General features: G+C 43.6%; 1 protein-coding gene across 4 annotated transcripts in view; it reads left to right on the forward strand.

Moving 5' to 3' along the window:
* Positions 1 to 13,439, forward strand: part of B3GNTL1 (UDP-GlcNAc:betaGal beta-1,3-N-acetylglucosaminyltransferase like 1) — a 248,182-nt gene that overhangs the window by 212,279 nt on the left and 22,464 nt on the right. For all 4 annotated transcript variants that reach the window (XM_066585849.1, XM_066585850.1, XM_066585851.1 and 1 more), the window contains 3 exons: positions 753 to 848; positions 3,769 to 3,893; positions 12,567 to 12,702. In XM_066585849.1, coding sequence (XP_066441946.1) covers positions 753 to 848; positions 3,769 to 3,893; positions 12,567 to 12,702 — 357 coding nt within the window. The remainder of the gene's footprint in view (positions 1 to 752; positions 849 to 3,768; positions 3,894 to 12,566; positions 12,703 to 13,439) is intronic.

Raw genomic sequence — 13,439 nt, forward strand, 5'->3', positions numbered from 1 at the left:
TAGTGCCATGCGAACCTTGAGCTATACCGATGAAATGTGCCACAATCAAGCATATATTTTTCAGGTTATTGCCTTACCCCTGAGATCGCATCCAATGTAGCACTGCCGTGTTTTTACAAACCACTCTTTATTACTCTATGTTCTGGTAGCCATCGTCAGTAGGCCTCTTTTACACCTTGTCCCGTCACTGTATTACTACTAAACGCCATTTACAAATTCCACACGCCTGTTCAATATGTGATGCCTTTCAGCAATGGCCGGATATCTCTCAGGCTGGGAGAATCCCCAGGGGTTGATGTTGGGGGGGGGGGGGGGGGCTTTTTAGCCACACTGTGCTTGGTATGAATGAAGGGGGTGCAGGTCAGCGTTCAGCTAACTCAGCCACCTACCTGTGTCACTGAACTCTTCACCAACTTGTCTTGGCTTATTCCTCCTGTATGACCACAACTGGTTTGTTACCTAGTCAGGACAAGGCTTTTCCAACAAGCCCACTGAAGGGCTGGAGTCTTTAAGAACAATGGGGGGGCATCTTGGAAACATCTTGCAGCAGATGAACTAAGTGGAATACATTAAGGATAAACCCAGGTCTCTAGGAAGAAAAAGTAGCAGAAAAGTGCAAGGATTAGAACTCTATAGTCCCCCACCCCTACGACATTCCCAACTGTAGTGCTCAGTCATTGGAAAGTCATTTGGGAACCCCTTGTGGTACCATGTTATTTGCAGCAACTAACAGATCTGTGTGTTTCTTGTAGGTCTTCACATCCCATGGGCCCACCGTCGTCATGCCCACCTGGTTCTGCTCCAAAGAGTGGTTTTGTTATGTGGGGCAGTTTGTTGAAGATGGACAAGTAAGTGCTATAACTCATTCCGATTTGGTTATTTTGGGGTCTACCCTGCCGGTCATACAGAGTGCAGCAGAAGATGACAAAGAGCACAGGAATACGTTCCTCCTAGTAAAATCTGCGCTGCGTCCTCAGGCCTGATGGGAGGGATATTTGGAAATATAATAAAAGGGATTGAGCAAAACTTTTTGGATACAACAATATCTTCAATCCTGTAACCAGTGATGTCAATATTGGCTCTAACTAGAACGGCGCTCTGGATCCTGGAGGGCGGTGGTCAGTCCAACAATAATGGGACATAGTTATAGAAACTGCTCAGATGGTGCTGGAGTGTATAACAACCTCATCAATATCTCTTAGACTATATGCTGGATTATAAGGATTTCCATTTCTTAGTAAGGCCCCCTCTCCCTGGGATATCTTGGTCCTGAGTGGATGCGTAACGATATATATGTGTCTGGATATCTCTATATAAGGAGAGGAAGTTGTTGACGGCTGATTGCCGGCCTGACCCAGAGCCCTGCTGTTCCTCAGCTTTGTACAATGTCCCATTCTCTCGCCCTGACATGATAAGGACAGTTTGTCAGCTGTCCAGAAATAACAGGGTTCCCGTAACGCAGCCTGGGAAATGGCAAAAGGGAGTGTGATGGGTCAGCCTGACTCATGTCACCACGTCGCCTGCCTGCAGGGGTCCTGTAGTCTGAAGAGGCAGGCGCCGTTAAAGGTACAACTCTTAGATTGTAATTCGAGAATCGCCTTCACTTCTAGGGAAGCTGGGTGACTCCCAAAATGTCCTGATTTACATCTCCCACAGAGAGTTGTTGCCAGACAGATATGCCCGGGTGGGCACTACACATGTACCACTCCCATTTCACCGTATAACCAGGCAGATTTGCAGTTGAGGAGACTGGGAAAGCTGAGTGACCGCCAGTACTACAAGCTGATCTCTGAGGGGATTGGTAATGGGGGGTGGATATGGGATCTACCCTTGTTGGCCTGCCTGACATATTTTGGAGTACAAATCATCATAACTGTCATCTTTTGGTCAAGAGCAAAGTAAGGGAAAAACTGATATCCATATCGTATGTAAATATGTGACACCTTCATGCACTTTTCTTAAATAACACCCCCCCCCCTTCCAGAGTCAGACCCCGCATGACTCTGTTGGGGTATTCCAGACTAGTGAATGTCTATGGGAATAATGAGAGTATCCCAGCAGCTGTATCCCACCCCTCACCCCTCTAGTGATGTGGTTACCCCTCTCTCCCAGCATTACTGAGACAAAAGGGGGCATCTGTTATGTTTTTGGCACTGACGTGGGGAAATGTGTAGTGCTACAAGATGTATCAGAGATGGGACCGTAAAATCTCAGGTTCGGGTTTACAAACCGTTTATATAAACCGACAGGAGATCTTCCCACCGGAGGTTCCTGCCATTCAGAGCACGCCCACGTTCATCTTAGACGTTCACATTGTCTTAAGAAGCGTTTGAGCCTGGAAGGGGGCAGTCAGATTGTCACCATATTTTTTCCTGAATTTCTGGTTTGGTGGTGAACTGTGTAACCTTTTTTTTTTGTGTTTTTGACTAATTAGTCCCAAATTGCGCTGAAAGTTGTAGATGCTGGTGTGTAAATCAATGCGCTTGATTTGAGCTACACCCACCCAGGATACATTAGTCGGAAGTATGCCACAGACATGATAACTTAAACAGTCTGCTCCTTAAAGGGGATCCCATCTGCCACCACTGTGTGAGCCCTGTAATACTGCAATCCTCATCATTTTTCAAGATCTCTGATTGCAGTCAACAAGTAGAAGCAGGTTTATTACATGCCGAGGCTGTAGACCTGTGCAGACATAATAGTTCTTACAGCTGGGGGGTTGTTATAAATGTATCTCATTGACTCCAAACTGATACATTTTACCTGTACTGTTACATATTGTAACAAGATATCAGGACAGGAGAGAGATCTGTGCTGCAACATATTCTCTAGCTGGGATGTAACTGTAACAAACCCGCAGTTGTGAGAAGATCTGAACAGGTTTGCAGCCCCTAGATGTAAACAGCAATGTTCATATTCACTGACCGCACCCAGAGATCCTAAAATGGGGAAGAACTGAAACACTAATCTATTAGAAACTTGCAGAATTTTTGTTAAAACAATGGGGTGCAGCCTTTTAGGCCGGACGGTGATCTGCGGTAAAACGTGAGCATCCAAAGGCATGAATTCTTGATTTTTCATTAACACTCGCGGATAGGAATTGCATATTCCGCAAGCATAAGAGAAATCTCAGCATGCTCTATTTGGCCATAGAATCTGACCCGCATCTGACCCGCATCCATACGCAATTAACATTGCATAAGGGCTGCGGGTACCCGTGTCATCGCTAAGCGAAGGCGCAGGAAATACAAATAATCCGCAGTACCGTTATGGGAGGTATGCAGGATGAGCGGCCGGACTCACAGCTAGAATCCGCTGCGGTCCTCCCACATGTAGAATCTGACCCGCCCGTGTCTGCCTGGCCTTTCCTTTACAGAATTCCCCCCCCCCCCCCCCCCCAAGTTTGCCCTGGATCTTTTGATTCCTCCGATCATGCGATCTACAGCAGTGCTCCCCAACTCCAGTCCTCAGGGACCCCCAACAGGTCCTGTTTTCAGGATTTCCTAAGTGTTGCACAGGTGATGTAATTATTGTTGGTGCTTCAGACATTGCCACAGGTGTTCTTACCATAGGATATCCTGAAAACATGACCTGTTGGTGGTCCCTGAGGACTGGAGTTGGAAACCCCTGATCTATAGGATGCGAGGCTCATGAAAAATAGACACAGGAAACATCCCATCATATTCACCCCATCGTCATCAGTGTTTATTACTTGATCCCTGACGTCTCCGTAGGTCGGGGGTGTCATTTTGTTTGTTTCATTTTTAGGGGACCCCCGAAGATCTGCTGTTCTTCTATGATCACCTTCGGAAAGGTGGTGGAGTACATCGAGTAGATGAATGCCTCCTCCAGTACCGCTACCATGAACATGCAACCACACATTCCATATCCGAGTGAGTATATATGTGATACATCATACATCTCTGTGTCGCTGTATACAGCTCTGTATATGTGGTATACAACACGGCAGTCTATACATCCTGTACTACTACTGTATACTATACTACACTCCGGTCTGTATATGGACTGCGGCTGTACGCACAATCTCTCTATGGCACTATATAGACCGCAGCCGTGCCCCGGGAATGATCGTCTGTTGTCTAAGGTACGTTTCCTCCAGTCCCAGCAGGATCCAGACAGTAGCCTTTTACAGCCTCCCAACCATCATCCCCTTCACAAGTCCGACCTTCTGGGAGCAGCCCGTGCCTCATCCTCCCTCCATACAAGACTCTGCTCTACTGCCAAGTACAACATCCTGCTCAGGAAGAAGGCGGATCAGTCCAGCGCTGTTTTTCCTAAGCAGAGTCCTTTCATTTTCTGGGGTGTAACTTCTGCAGAGCACACAGTAGACTTGTCATACACGGCCTCCATAATGGGTCCAGCAGGTGTTTTTACACAGCTTTCCTTGACTCCTGCGCAGCATTGATGCATTCCCTCGTCCCATATTGCTACATTATTACATACATTTCCCATTCAGAACTATTGAAAATGTGTATGGCACCATCTGCGGATAGTCCGCATCAAAATCCACCTCCAAATCCACATTGGTGCGGATCTGCAGCCGACTTCACCCCTTCCAAAAAAGGTGAAATATGTTACTTATTCACATCACAATCCTCTTGGACTTTGACATGAATTTTGGTACTTATCCACCCAAAATTGCGCAACGTAAAATATGCTGCAGATTGTGATCCAGGCGTAATATAGTAAGTCACAGGAAGTCGTATTCTTCAGTGGATCATGTTAGGAGCGTGGTGCTGGGCGAAGTTTCACGTTCTCCGCTCACTACAACACATGACTTTCCGAGAGTCTGCCTCATGTTAACCCATTCATTACTGGTCAAACCAAATCGCCATACTGCTTCTATAGGACCAAAAGTTCCAGCACGTACTGCCAGGTATTCTGTAGTATCTGTTCTCAGCTTTGGTGGCAGTTGAACTATAGGCTCCAGCATTCTCTGTCCATCATTCAGATGCTTCAAATGTTGATGATAAGTCACAGTGTGTTGGACAGATTGTGCTACTTGTCGTAAGCAACTCTTGTAATGTCGGAGTTCCCAGCCTATCATAAGTAACTTTGATCAAACCATAACTCCCAGCATGTTGGGCAACAACACCCAGAATTCTGAACCGCAACTCTTAAAGTGCTAAAATAGCCACACATTGTCAAAATGGGTAATGTACATTATCTAACTCTAAATGCTGAGAACTTCCGCATTGGAGAACTACAAGTCCCAGTCTAACTTATTTTTGTCACCTTTCATTGCTGCTGTGTTCCATGTGCTCTATATATGGGAGTACAAGCATTGTGCAGGCATACTAATTTCTCTCATTCCTAGAAAGTCCCTAAAAATAGGGGACTATTTTTTTAGTGTCTCTGAAAAATATTAGAGGTGTCTGTGAATGTTTTGAGGCTACTGGTACTTGAGGAAGTTAATATAATGGTAAATAGCATTTTACAGTTCACAAGAAATGAGTTAACCCTTTGCAATCAAATTTTGGATTCAGGGTTTCCTAAGGGGCTTTCTCTTTCTGCCATTATACAATAGCGCTATCTGCTGGCTAAAGCCAGTACTGCAGTATGTGACATGCCAGAGAGGCCCCTGACAACAGAGCGGCTGGCAATATACAGTAAGAATACCCTGCCGGACGTCTGCCGACATCAGAGCTGCACACGCTTCAATCAGAATGTAGGAAGACATCAGACAGTGGATCGGAAAAGGTTGATATCAGCGTCTAACCTTTAGACATGTATTGCTAATAATCGTTATCATTCAGTTTGGTTTTTCAGTGTGTCTGTAAAAAATGTTGGCTGTCTGTGATTTTGGATTCGTTGTCCAGGAAAATGAAAAATCCAGATTGTAATTCTGGTTCTTCAGCAAGTGGGGCTCTTAGATCCCACCACCCCACCTGCTGGACGTCCCGCGGCTCCATTAGTGTTTACTTGTGATGGATGTTTCTCTCTGCTGGATGGTTGTTTGGTTAGGAGGTTTCAATTGCAGCAAAGACAGCTTATAAATTTCATACCACAAGGAACCTCCAGTGAGATATGGATCATGGCAACTAATTCACCTGCTCCAAACCTTTAGGAACAGGAAGGATGCAGGGGGGGTGGACATCAATACCTTCTGCTTTTTTTATGGAATTGAGCAGGACACTGGGATTGCCCAGGAACTGAACCACCAAAATAGACATCAGGGTGGATATGCTTGTCATGAATACTGTTATTGTGACTATCCAGGAGCTCCAAGACGTTGCTGTCTTTTATGAGCCATTTTTTGGGGGGGAAATAAAACACTGCAGTGTTGGATTTCGATCATTGCACAACATGCAGTATGAGATACAGAGAACTTCTATTAGATATCTATACACACATTACATGCTCTTTGGTAGGTATATCTGATATTCCACAGGGGGATTCTAAATTCCCAAATTGTTACATTTAAATGAGAGATCATTGTACAATGACCCGTTCTGCAACTTACTGATGTACTTTGAGTTCCAGTGTTCCCTAACGGACAGCAAGTGTAGAGGTTGAAAACCGTTTGAAATGAAAACACTATTCTAGATTAATAGGATTCTACGATATGAAACCAAAATTACTGGGTTCTTTCTGGTTGTGATTACATATATGCTGCAAATCCTGTGGCAACCTGTTCCACTCATTGATCATCCTCACTGTCTAATCTCTAATCTGTGTCTCCTCCCTCTCAGTTTCATCCCATTGCTTCTAGTCTTTCCTTGTGCAGATGAGAATAGGGCTGATCCCTCTGCAGTGTGACAGCCCTTCAGATATTTGTAGACCGCTATTAAGTCTCCTTTCAGCCTTCTATTTTGTAAGCTAAACATTCCCAGATCAATAAACTGTTCCTTATAGGACATGGTTTGCAGACCGCTCACCACCCTGGTTGCACTACTTTGAATTTGCTCCAGTTTGTCGGTCTTCTGTAAATTGGGGTGCCCAGACCTGGACACAGTACTGCAGATGAGGTCTGACCAAGGAAGAGTAGGATGAGTATGATCACTCAGCCAGTTATGAATCCACCTAACAGTTTCCTTGTCGGTCTGTTTTGAAGATAGGGACAACATTTGCCCTTCTCCAATCTTCTGGGACTTCTTCTGTTCTCCAGGAATTTTCAAAGATTATGGCGAGTGGTTCAGCAATCACCTCCACTGCTTCCTTTAGTATCCTAGGATGTAATTAATCTGCACCTGGAGACTTCAATTAATCTAAATTAGCTAAGGAACATTTTATACGAGCCAATTGTCATTTGCATGAGAACATGATGGCACCGCTAGCTCATTCACTCTCATGCAGCCTGTTTAGACACGCACAGGCATCATTGGCTCGTTCAAAGGAGCATCGTTCAGGCTTCCACATTCGCTGTATAAGCGAGTGTTGTTTAAACTTAACGATAAATGAACAAGCTAACGATAGTTTTTAGGCCTGCATAAAATGAACAACGAGAAAAAAGTGAATGATTTTCATTCGCCGGTAAGTCGTTAGCTCTCGTTTAGATCAAATCATTATTCACTTTCACTTGTTTAAACGATAATTGTTCTATATAGAAGCACCCTAAGTGCTTCCACACCATATCTCTGCTTATAGATAGCTTGCATTCTTTTATTCCTTCAAAAGCACAGGGAAGATCAGCTGATGTTACATCGACTTTCTGAGAAAAAACAGATACAAAATAGGAATTTAAAATTTTGGCCTTGTCAACATCATTATTAATCAATTCACCATTATCATCCTGTAAGCATCCTATAGCATCTTCGACTTGTCTTTTGCCTTTGACATACTTCTAAATCCTTTTTTATTGCTTTTGGCCTCTGTTGCAAGCCTCAATTCATTATTGGCTTTAGCTTTTCTGACACTTACCCTACAGTTTCTGGAGACCGCATTATATTCATATTTTTCATCCTTTTAAGCGTGTAATTTCTGTGTTCGTCCATCCTGGTCTCTTTAAATGCTTCCCGTTCTTCCTTCTTTTAGGGATTGTTAACGACTGTGCTTTGAGAATCTCATTTCGCAATATTTCCCAACCTTCTTGGACATTTCTGTCCTTAACAACATCCAGCCATTGGATTCTCCCTATCCTCTTTCTGAGTTCAATAAAATCTGCCTTTCTGAAATCCAACCTTGAGCTCTGAGTATTCTCACGTCTTCCTCCCCTTGTTATCCAAAATTCGAGGATGATATGATCCCTGCCTCCTAAGGTCCCAGCCACCCTTACTTCCTCAACCATTCCCTCCCTGTTGGTAAGAAGTAGGTCCAAGATAGCAGATCCCCTTGTTTTCTGTTCTACCTTTTGGAGGATAAAGTTGTCAGCGAGAGCGGATAAGAATTTGTTGGATCCATTACTATTACCTGAGAGATTCCCAACAAATGTCTGGATCGGTAAAATCTCCCATAATCACTATGGTGCACTTTTTTGAGAACTTGGCCATCTGATATAAAAAAAGAGTCCATCCATATCTTCCGCTTGTCTAGGTAGCCTTTATGTATTGCATAACTTAAATTTATGTTATCACTCAAATAAAGAATGACACCTAATGTACTCTACATAGAAAATATGGCGTCATGGAAGCAAAAATACACCAAATTGTAATTTTTTGTCTTACGTTTACACAACTTGCTACCTTTAGCTGAGTTGTACAATAACTACCCTCCGGTGCCAAGACGTCCTCAGACCTGGCACAGATCATCAGCATGGGACGTCAGCAAGACTTTCTCCTGCTACCTGAAAGCTTAACAGAAGGTTCCCACACTGTAATAAAGCAACGCTGCAAGGCGTCTTCCCTGTAACTCACTGCTTGTATGAAGCGGCAAGTTCATACTCCTTGATCTGCACCTGTCCTGGCTCTGACTATGGGAACCTGTTCCCCCAGCTTTCCCTGCTTTGGAATCACTGATACCAGCCCTGGGGGTGGGGAGAATAGTAGCAAGCTAATGTTCCTGGCACCATACATGTTGCAGAGGAGGATTATGGGTATGTGCCTGGAGCGCACATCTTACCTGCAAGAGATGAAATTTGTGGCTTGAGATGCAATTTCCCCTCGCCGTATATTAGGAAGCATAATATAGTAATTATATCAACCTCCTGTAAAAACCACAGCTACCTGTTAACGGGGGCTCATTGTGTGGCTGATGAACCAGGTCTATTCTTAAGAGGTGTCCTGGAGGTGGAGGGGGAGCATGGCGCTGGAGAGATACTCTGACTACTGTGGGAACTTGATCGGATCAACTGTTCATAGGTCATTTAAAGGGGCTTATGGGAAGAGAAAGACATGACTGCTTACTTCAAGGAGCAACGCTGCGTCTCGTGCTGCGGCATTTACACCTAGAATGGTCATCCAGATGCAGGAGCAGGGGGGCGCGGAGACACGGGGACGAGTGTTGGGCATCGTTTGCCCGACACTTGTCCTGTGTAAATGGGCCTTAACAGAATTAGTAAATAGAACTGTCATACTAACAACAATGGTAAAGTGCAACAGTACATAGAGAGGAAACAATGCGTCCTATAGAGTTTAACACAAATAGCCAAAGAAAGTATTACATTATATCAAATAGCCAAAAACTACAATAGCAGCATATATGCCATTGTCTTGTAGTTCTTGCAAATCTTGTATGGTTAACACTCTGTGGTTGCAGATTAATTGGGCTTCCAATAGGAGTCGCCATTTTCTTGTATTCCTTGCAAGTCCTGCATGGTCAGCACGGTGGGATAGCAGACTAATAGCAACAGATTGTTGTATCTCATTCGTCTGGGGCTATAAATATGCTTGGGGAATGACTCCCACTATCCCTTTAGAAAGCGTGCCTTGGGGGCGCCAGGCTTCACGCCTGCTATATATATATATATATATATATATTATATATATATATATATATATGCTGCTGTTGTATTTTTAGGCTATTTGATATAATGTAATACTTTGTTACACTTGTATTTATAATTGTTATTAGTTTGAGAGTTCTTTTCACTACTTCTAATGTGTCTTTTGGTCGCCATTTATCTGTTATTTGCACTTTGTTCATCTATATCTACTTTATTATGGCTCTATACCTTCCTGGTTATTTGTAAAATTAGTTTGGTAATAAAGCTTGTCTTGTTATTTTATGATTGGCTGAGCTGTGATTCTTCTTGAGGTGTAGTGTGTTTTTTGTTTCACACCTATTAACTGTTGGTCTTAGACCCCATTTACACTGACAGATGATCGCTCAAAAGTCGCTCAAAAGTCGTTCAAGTGACAGTTTGAGTGACAGTTTTGAGCGATCATCTTTGCATAGTCTATAGCAGCTACTAAAGAGCTATACAGTCGGAGCGGGACACCGCCGCTATCGCTCGGCGAGCAATACAGCTGTTTTGCATAAGCAAACAGCTGTATTGTTCTCTGCGCTTACAGCTTGTGTCCCGCTGTGAACTACCAGCAGGACGCGAGTTGAAAGAATCTTATCAGCACTGCCGACTGTGATAACAGCCTGCACCACCGATAAGAGTTCATCACTCAATTCAAGAAAGCTAGAATTGAGCGAGAAATGAATCGTGCACAAAAACTGCGTGATGTCCGTGCATTTAGACACAACAGTTATCACTCAAAAGACGGCTTTGAGCGAATTTTGAGCGAGAATTGCTGGGTCTAAATGAGCCTTCATAGGTGTCATCCAGAGGTAAATACTGCAGCACAAAGCACAGAGTTGTTCCTTGAAGTAAGCAGTCATGTCTTTCTATTCCCATAAGCCCCCTTAGATGACCTATAAACAGTTGATACGTAAGGTCCCCACAGTAGTGAGAGTATCTCTCCTGTGCCATGCTGACATGATTCTCGTTTAGGTGTAGTGCATCTAGATAAGTTGCAATACCAGATACAACCCATGGACAAGAGTGGTGCTGTTGCTGGAAGAAAGCAGCCATGTTTTTCTAATCTCATACATTCCCTTTCAGTTTTTTTTTTACCAGGGGAGAACAATGAGAATTAACTGCATCCTCTAAATGGCCTCCAATGTGGCAATCGCTAGCGCTAAAGCATTGACACCCTCCTCCTTGTCTATGGGTGTCAGGGCATTCTAAGAGATTTAGTATAGCAACAGCTGGAGAGTCAATGTAGATCATTGCTATATATGTTTAAATGCTGTACAACCAAATACATTCTGTATACTACGTGGCTCAGAGGGGGTAATGGACAGGTAACAGAACCACTGAGGCAGCGGTTGGGATCTGCTCTTTCTTTACTGTAGATAACGTAGCAAAGTTACAGTACCGACATGATAATCAGTACCTATACAGTGCAAACAGTACATAGAATGTAGAGCAGAGCTTCCCAAACTTTTTTGTCCCATAGACTACTTGCTGATTTTTTTTTTGTTTTCCGTAGACCCCCTGCCAGCCTAATATTGAATTGTCCTTAACTTATTAAAGTCAAATGGGTTTTCCCAGCTGACACAGCGCTGCTCCCTTTTGATAGAGTTTTTGTAGAGTGGACAGTTTAAAAAAAAAAAGCACAATTTTTATTCAGATCCTTATTGAAAAGACCAAAATGCAATTAAATATTTTGATTTGGAACGAAGAAAACCTAGTAAAATTCTTACATCAATTGACTCCACAAATAATGCCGTTAATGGAGGGAGGAGTCGGATGCTCTGATAGCAATTGGTTCACTATCTGGCTTCACATTAGTGAGTCCTAGTCTCTAATCTCTACCTCCAGTGATTTGCAATGGATTTCTGTTTTCATAAGAAGATTGGCGACCGCGCTTAAACCCCTTTCCACGAGGTATGAAGATGGAAAAGCTATCAAAAACTTTCTTGCAATAGTCCATAGTGCAGGATAAGCCCCAGGTACGGCGCGATGCGTTGCTGCTGCTATGAAAACTTGCACATGAATATAGCCGACCATAAAGCAGATGGGTATAGTTCACGCAAAACCTCCTGGGCTCGGCGGATCATGTGAAAATGATGCGCAGAAGAAACTTTATAGGTAAGTTAGCTACTGCGCAGGTCTGTGTTGTCTGTCGTCAGAGCCCAAGAAGTTTTGCGCCAACGCTACATAACCAATTTTCTGAAATCTCAAAGAGGTAAGTAACTTCTATGTCTATTATCAGTATTATTTATACACAATCTGTGTAAGGTGCATTATGTCATTTACAGAACACCTAAATGTTGATGATGACCTGCCCAAATGGGGTCCGCTCATGTGGACCCCCATTTACATCTTGTGTCCCCCCAATTTTTTTTTCTTGCTGACATGGACCCCCAGCAAGTCAAAATTGACCCCTGGGGGTCCATATGGACCACTTTAGGAATCTCTGATGCAGAGCATCCACACAGTTGTAATATAGTATACAGTATGCACACAGGGCACATATACTGCAAATATAGTACAACACCGACACAGTGCCAGTATGATAAACACTTCGTATACAGTACACATTCCATATATGTTATACACCTAAACAGCATACAGCGCATCAAATGGGGAACAGCTGTAGGTCTCTCCTCTCCAGTGATCTCCTCCCAGTAGCAGCATTTTCCATGTGTACTGACCCTCGTCTTCCTCTTTCTAGGGAGACAATCTGGAAGAAACGTGTCCAGTTCCTTGAGCAGCGAGTCCTTGAGCACTGGCCGTCATTCACCATCTGGAATGCCGGTAAACAGGGACGCAAGTTGTATCGGAGCCTGACGCCCAGAAACAGGGCCAAGGTAGGTGGCTGGTCTCATGTTGGAGCTGCGCCAAAAGGGAAAGCATCGCCTAGATTTCTTTTTGCTTATTAGAACCAGATAGTGAAACATTTTCCAGTTTTCTACTCTGTTTTTATTTTCTCATTCCATTTTTTTTTATTCTATTGTTTGCACATGATTATGGTGGTTGACATCTTGCCTGAGCTGCAATTAACAGCATTTAGAGATTTTCTTTAAAGCAGGTTCATAGGCCATAGACACAATGGACAGGAGGGGACCATTGATTTCTCAGGGAGAGTGTTCTAGGCATGCTCTGTGAGGCTGCTTTCACACCTGCATCGGGGTCTGTTTTCCTGCTCAGTTATGGGAGCAGGAAAGGGGAATCCCTGGTCAAACGGGCCAGTCTTCTAATGGAACCGAACAACACCAAAAGGACCCCGTTGACTATAATGGGGTCAGTTGGGTTTTTCGCTCAGCTGCCTGACATTATACCAGATGAAAAAGCGCTGCATGTACTTAGGACCCTTTTACACGGTCATTATCATTCAAAGGAAATCCTTGGATTGTGCAAATTTGAACAATAATTGTTCAGCGTAAACACAGCTAACAATCAAACGACAACCAATAATTCGTTCGCTTATCGTTCGTCGTTCACTTTATGCAGGCACAAAAATCTTCGTTTGCTCATTCACAACTTGTTACGTGTAAACAGCGATTGTCCAGCCATTCACATTCACTGGTGCAGTAAATTTGAATGA

The sequence above is a fragment of the Eleutherodactylus coqui genome, chromosome 13 (assembly GCF_035609145.1).
Source record: "Eleutherodactylus coqui strain aEleCoq1 chromosome 13, aEleCoq1.hap1, whole genome shotgun sequence".
In the NCBI taxonomy this organism is placed as follows: domain Eukaryota; kingdom Metazoa; phylum Chordata; class Amphibia; order Anura; family Eleutherodactylidae; genus Eleutherodactylus; species Eleutherodactylus coqui.